Genomic DNA, 4,435 nt, shown 5'->3' on the forward strand with positions numbered 1-4,435 from the left:
TTACTCTTGTTTACTAAATAAGGAAATGGAGGTTCAGTAGATAACCTTTCACAGTGGCATAGCTGGAATATAAACAGAAGATGGGTAGCGGCCAGACCCAGTAGCCTTGCTGGTGTGATAAAAGCTCCGAACAGTGTATCATAGTAGTAAGCCATTTGCATCTCCTCCGCACTCCTGCCACTCAGGAAAATTAGATCAGACATTTGCAAAGCCAAAGTATTCACAGTTGGAAAATTCAGACTTGTATACATCATGAATACCGCACATTCTAACAGTAATAAGGTAAATGAGTGATTTTGTTTCCAAAATTACAAAGATATGGTTGAAATCATTATTACTACCATTAGGTATTATTTATCTTTTCTCTGAAATATTACAATTGACATAAATTAGCACATCAATGTAAGGTAAGACACAAGTGAAATATATAATGATGTACTATCAACTCCAAGCTTATACTAAAGGCTAATATCTTTGTTTTAAAAGTGAATATTTTAACTTAAGGATCTTAGTAATGAATTGACAATTTTCCAGAAAACAGCCTTTCTTTAGTTCTCCCTTAAGGATGTAGACTAGGCCCACATGCCTCACGCGAGCTACTGAGGTAGTGACCCCGGCAGTGGAGCCGCAGAGACTGTATCTTTAAAATCAGAATAGAGGATGTCAAGGATTGGGTTTCATTTGTTCTAAAGTGTTGACATGTTGTGTGTGTGTGTGTGTGTACGCACACACACTCCACCAGAACCTGATCGTAGACCTGGAGGAGAGTTTGAGATGGTTATCTCACTCTACCACTTGATGACAAGTCGGTAAGTAGCCTGAGACTAAGGCAAATTCAAGGACTCTCTCAAGGTCATACAGGTAGTTTAACTCGCTCACTTGGTTAGCCAGAGCAGGGCAATGCTAAGTTTCTTCACTTCACTATGTCCCAGTGTGCCTGGCCCTTTTGAGCTATTACACACATACTTCCACTTAACAACCAGTCTCCTAAAACAAAGTTCATATTTACATAGGAAGTCTACCAAATGCTTGAGAGACGAACCATAATTACATTATTTGGATGTGATTTTCTAAAATGCAAGATATGATTGTTTCCTGTGAAGATGTACATGGACAGAAACAGAATGAGATGCACTTGCTGTACTGTGGTCCACTTTCATGAAAGTGGTACCATGTGACTCTAAAGTAGGCAGACTTTAAAACAAAGGAGTGGGCTGGGCACGGTGGCTCACGCCTGCAATCCCAGCACTTTGAGAGGCTGAGGTGGGTGGATCAGCTGAGGTCAGGAGTTTGAGACCAGCTTGACCAACATGGAGAAACCCCATCTCTACTAAAAATACAAAATTAGCCAGGTGTGGTGGTGCATGCCTGTAGTCCCAGTTACTTGGGAAGCTGAGGCAAGAGAATTACTTGAACCTGGGGGATGGAGGTTGCAGTGAGCCGAAATCATGCGATTGCACCCAGCCTAGGCAACAAGAGCTAAACACCATCTCAAAAAACAAACAAACAACAAAAAAACCCCAAACAAACAAACAAAAATAAAGGAGTAAAACACACCTCACCTACAAATGTGTGGCTCCAAAAAAGTGCTGACCTCTTTGAGAGGCGACACAATGTTGCAATGAATTACTATTCATCTGAACACCTATCAGGCACATTTTAGTTGCTGAAAAAATGACACATCTCTTTTATTCCTGTGCCACAACATTGCTGGAAGCCCACATTTGTAAATGGCTGGGAAGCAACTCTCATTTTACATCCCCCATCTCCCACAGCCCGGACTTCAGAGTCACTCAGTGTTGGCCCAAACCAGTATGACCAAGCATAATTGGTCATTCTCTGGAATTGGCTTCAAACCACTTCATTTACCACTTCATCCATCCCAGTTCATTCTTTGGACTTGGCTCCAAATCATTTTTGCTTTATTGAAATAAAGCAAAATACAACGAATTCACCCTAAAAGAATGATGATTTGCTTGTCATTAAAGAAGAAGTAAGTTTCGGGGACAGATGGCCTCGTTGGCATGACTATGGGGCCTCCTTCCTCTGGGCAGTCAGGCAGGTCTGAACAAATTGCTGAAGTCGGGCTATTTGTTTTAAGTTTAGGTCATTAAATTCACTTTATAGTTGTACCTCATAGTTTTGCTGTATGAGAAGCAGTGGTATTTACATCTGTTTAGATTTTCTCGTTAGCTTTCTCATGGATTTAAAGTAAATGAATAAGGAGAGGGGCACCTGATTTCTACCTTGGTTAACGGGAAGCGAAAGGACAGGCCTCCCGCTCTCCCCAAGACTGGGAATGTGGAGCCTGATCAACATTTCCTGCTGCTTTCCGCGTAATTTCAGGCAAGCACAAGGAAATTGCTGGGAGAAGACACATTTCTTCTTCTTTCTTTCCTTTTTTTTTTTTTTTTTTGAGACAGAGTTTTGCTCTTGTTGCCTAGGCTGGAGTGCAATGGGGTGGTCTTGACTCACGGTAACCTCCGTCTCCCGGGTTCAAGCGATTCTCCCGCCTCAGCCTCCCGAGTAGCTGGGACTATAGGCATGCTCCACCACGCCCAGATAATTTTGCATTTTTAGTAGAGACGGGGTTTCTCCATGTTGGTCAGGCTGGTCTTGACCTCCCGATCTCGGGTGATCCGCCCGCCTCGACCTCCCAAAGTGCTGGGATTACAGGCGTAAGCCACCGCGCCCGGCCGAGAAGACACATTTCTAAACCCAATTCAGCCTTTTGTGGAGTCCAGTTCTCTTTCTACATTTGAGGGGGCCTCAGAAACCCAGAAATTTTGCGTGTGTGTGTGTGTGTGTGTGTGTGTTATGGTCCGTCCGCAGACTCTTCAAGAACTTGAATGCCATTCTCCCTCCCTCCTTCGGATGGACAGCGCCCCGCGTGCCCGCACACACCCGGTTCACTTACCTGAGGCATCTGCGGATCGTTGATGTCCCAGCTGAGCTGCATCCCGTAGGAGCACACGCCGACCGTATCCTGCACCGCGGCTGCCGGCATCTGCCCAACTCGCTCGCGCTTTCCGCCCAGGGTTCTGAAAAATAGAAGAAAAAAGGAGAGGTGCGCCAGGTGATTTTTTTTCCTCCTCTTTAAAGAAGAAAGTGGGGTATGTGTGTGAAGGGGAGGGGCAGAGAGAGAGAGAGAGAGAGAGAGAGGTTGTTTAGAAATCTGGAAGTTGGGGACAATGGTTATGGACCCGGGCGGGGCCCTGTCCTCGGCCGCGATGCTGAACGGTCTCCACCCGAACGGTAGCATCGACGTCTGCAGCTGATCCCTCCTTTATAAAGATGCATCTCCGGGGGACTCCGCCCTGTTTCGCCTACCTCGCTAGCGCCCACGCTCCAGGGGCCGGTCACCACCTCCACCACAGACCCAGGAACGGAGGTGGAGGTTAAACTCAGCCCTGGAAGCAAAGGGAAACTGCAGCCAGGGGGTGGGGGTGGAGAGGGTAAGTTGGAATGTATCCTTTAAGTTTAAAACCTTATTATTTTCTTTTCTTTTCTTCTTTTTTGTCTCACTCCGTTGCCCAGGCTGGAGTGCAGTGGCGCCATCTCGGCTCACTGCAACCTCTGCCTCCCAGGTTCAAGCGATTCTCCTGCCTCAACCTCCCGAGTAGCTGGGATTACAGGTCGGTGCCACCACGCCTGGCTAATTTTTGTATTTTTAGTAGAGACAGGTTTTCGCCATGAGAAACCCTTACCAAGCTGGTCTTGAACTCCTGACCTCGGGTGATCCGCCCGCCTGGGCCTCCCAAAGTGCTGGGATTACAGGCATGAGCAACCGCACCCGGCCTATTTTTTTTTTTTTTCTAAACGCATCCAGCTTCCCTGATTTTGGAAAGAGGCTTAGATGGAGGCTTTGGAAGCAGAGGCTTTCCAGCAAAGTCCCCTGAGAGTCAACACTCAATTCCAGTAGAGCATGGGAACCGTGCATGGGCCCCTCTGCCGTCCGCGCGCTCCCTACCCTGAATAACCGTGCCCATGCCTCCTAGTTACGGGTCAGCCCATTTTGGGCCTCCACTGCCGGCTCTTCCCCTAACTATTGTGCGTGTCTCGCTCGGCTGTTTGGGATTGTGAACGGGCGCCACGCCTCCGCGTATGCTCGCGAGCCCAGGCGCCTTCGCGCTCCCGGGGACTTCGGAGGGACCTGGCCCTGCAGGAACGGAGTCCTACAAAGTGAACCCGGAGGAGGTGGGGGGAAATGAGCCTGGGGTAGGTGGGAGCCTGGGGAAGGACGGAAAAGGGAGAGGGGTAAAGTCCCGAAGAACTCCTAGCTTTCTCCACTGCTTTGGCTCCCCCTGGGTCTCAGCTTCCTTATCTGTTAAATAAGGGGTTATGGTTCGGGGAGCTCTCAGTTGCCACCCACCTGAACACAACTCTTTTTGAGACGGAGTCTCACTCTGTCGCCCAGGCTGGAGTGCAGTGGTGC

General features: G+C 48.0%; 1 protein-coding gene across 1 annotated transcript in view; it reads right to left on the reverse strand.

The window, feature by feature from the left end:
* The window catches only part of GCM2 (glial cells missing homolog 2 (Drosophila)), an 8,360-nt gene extending 5,292 nt beyond the window's left edge, over positions 1–3,068 (reverse strand). The window contains exon 1 of the mRNA XM_011989692.1: positions 2,918–3,068. Within this exon, the coding sequence (XP_011845082.1) occupies positions 2,918–3,007 (90 nt within the window). The 5' untranslated portion in view covers positions 3,008–3,068. The remainder of the gene's footprint in view (positions 1–2,917) is intronic.
* Positions 3,069–4,435: the final 1,367 nt, after the last annotated feature.

This window comes from Mandrillus leucophaeus, unplaced genomic scaffold, assembly GCF_000951045.1.
Source record: "Mandrillus leucophaeus isolate KB7577 unplaced genomic scaffold, Mleu.le_1.0 Scaffold36, whole genome shotgun sequence".
Classification (NCBI taxonomy): Eukaryota; Metazoa; Chordata; class Mammalia; order Primates; family Cercopithecidae; genus Mandrillus; species Mandrillus leucophaeus.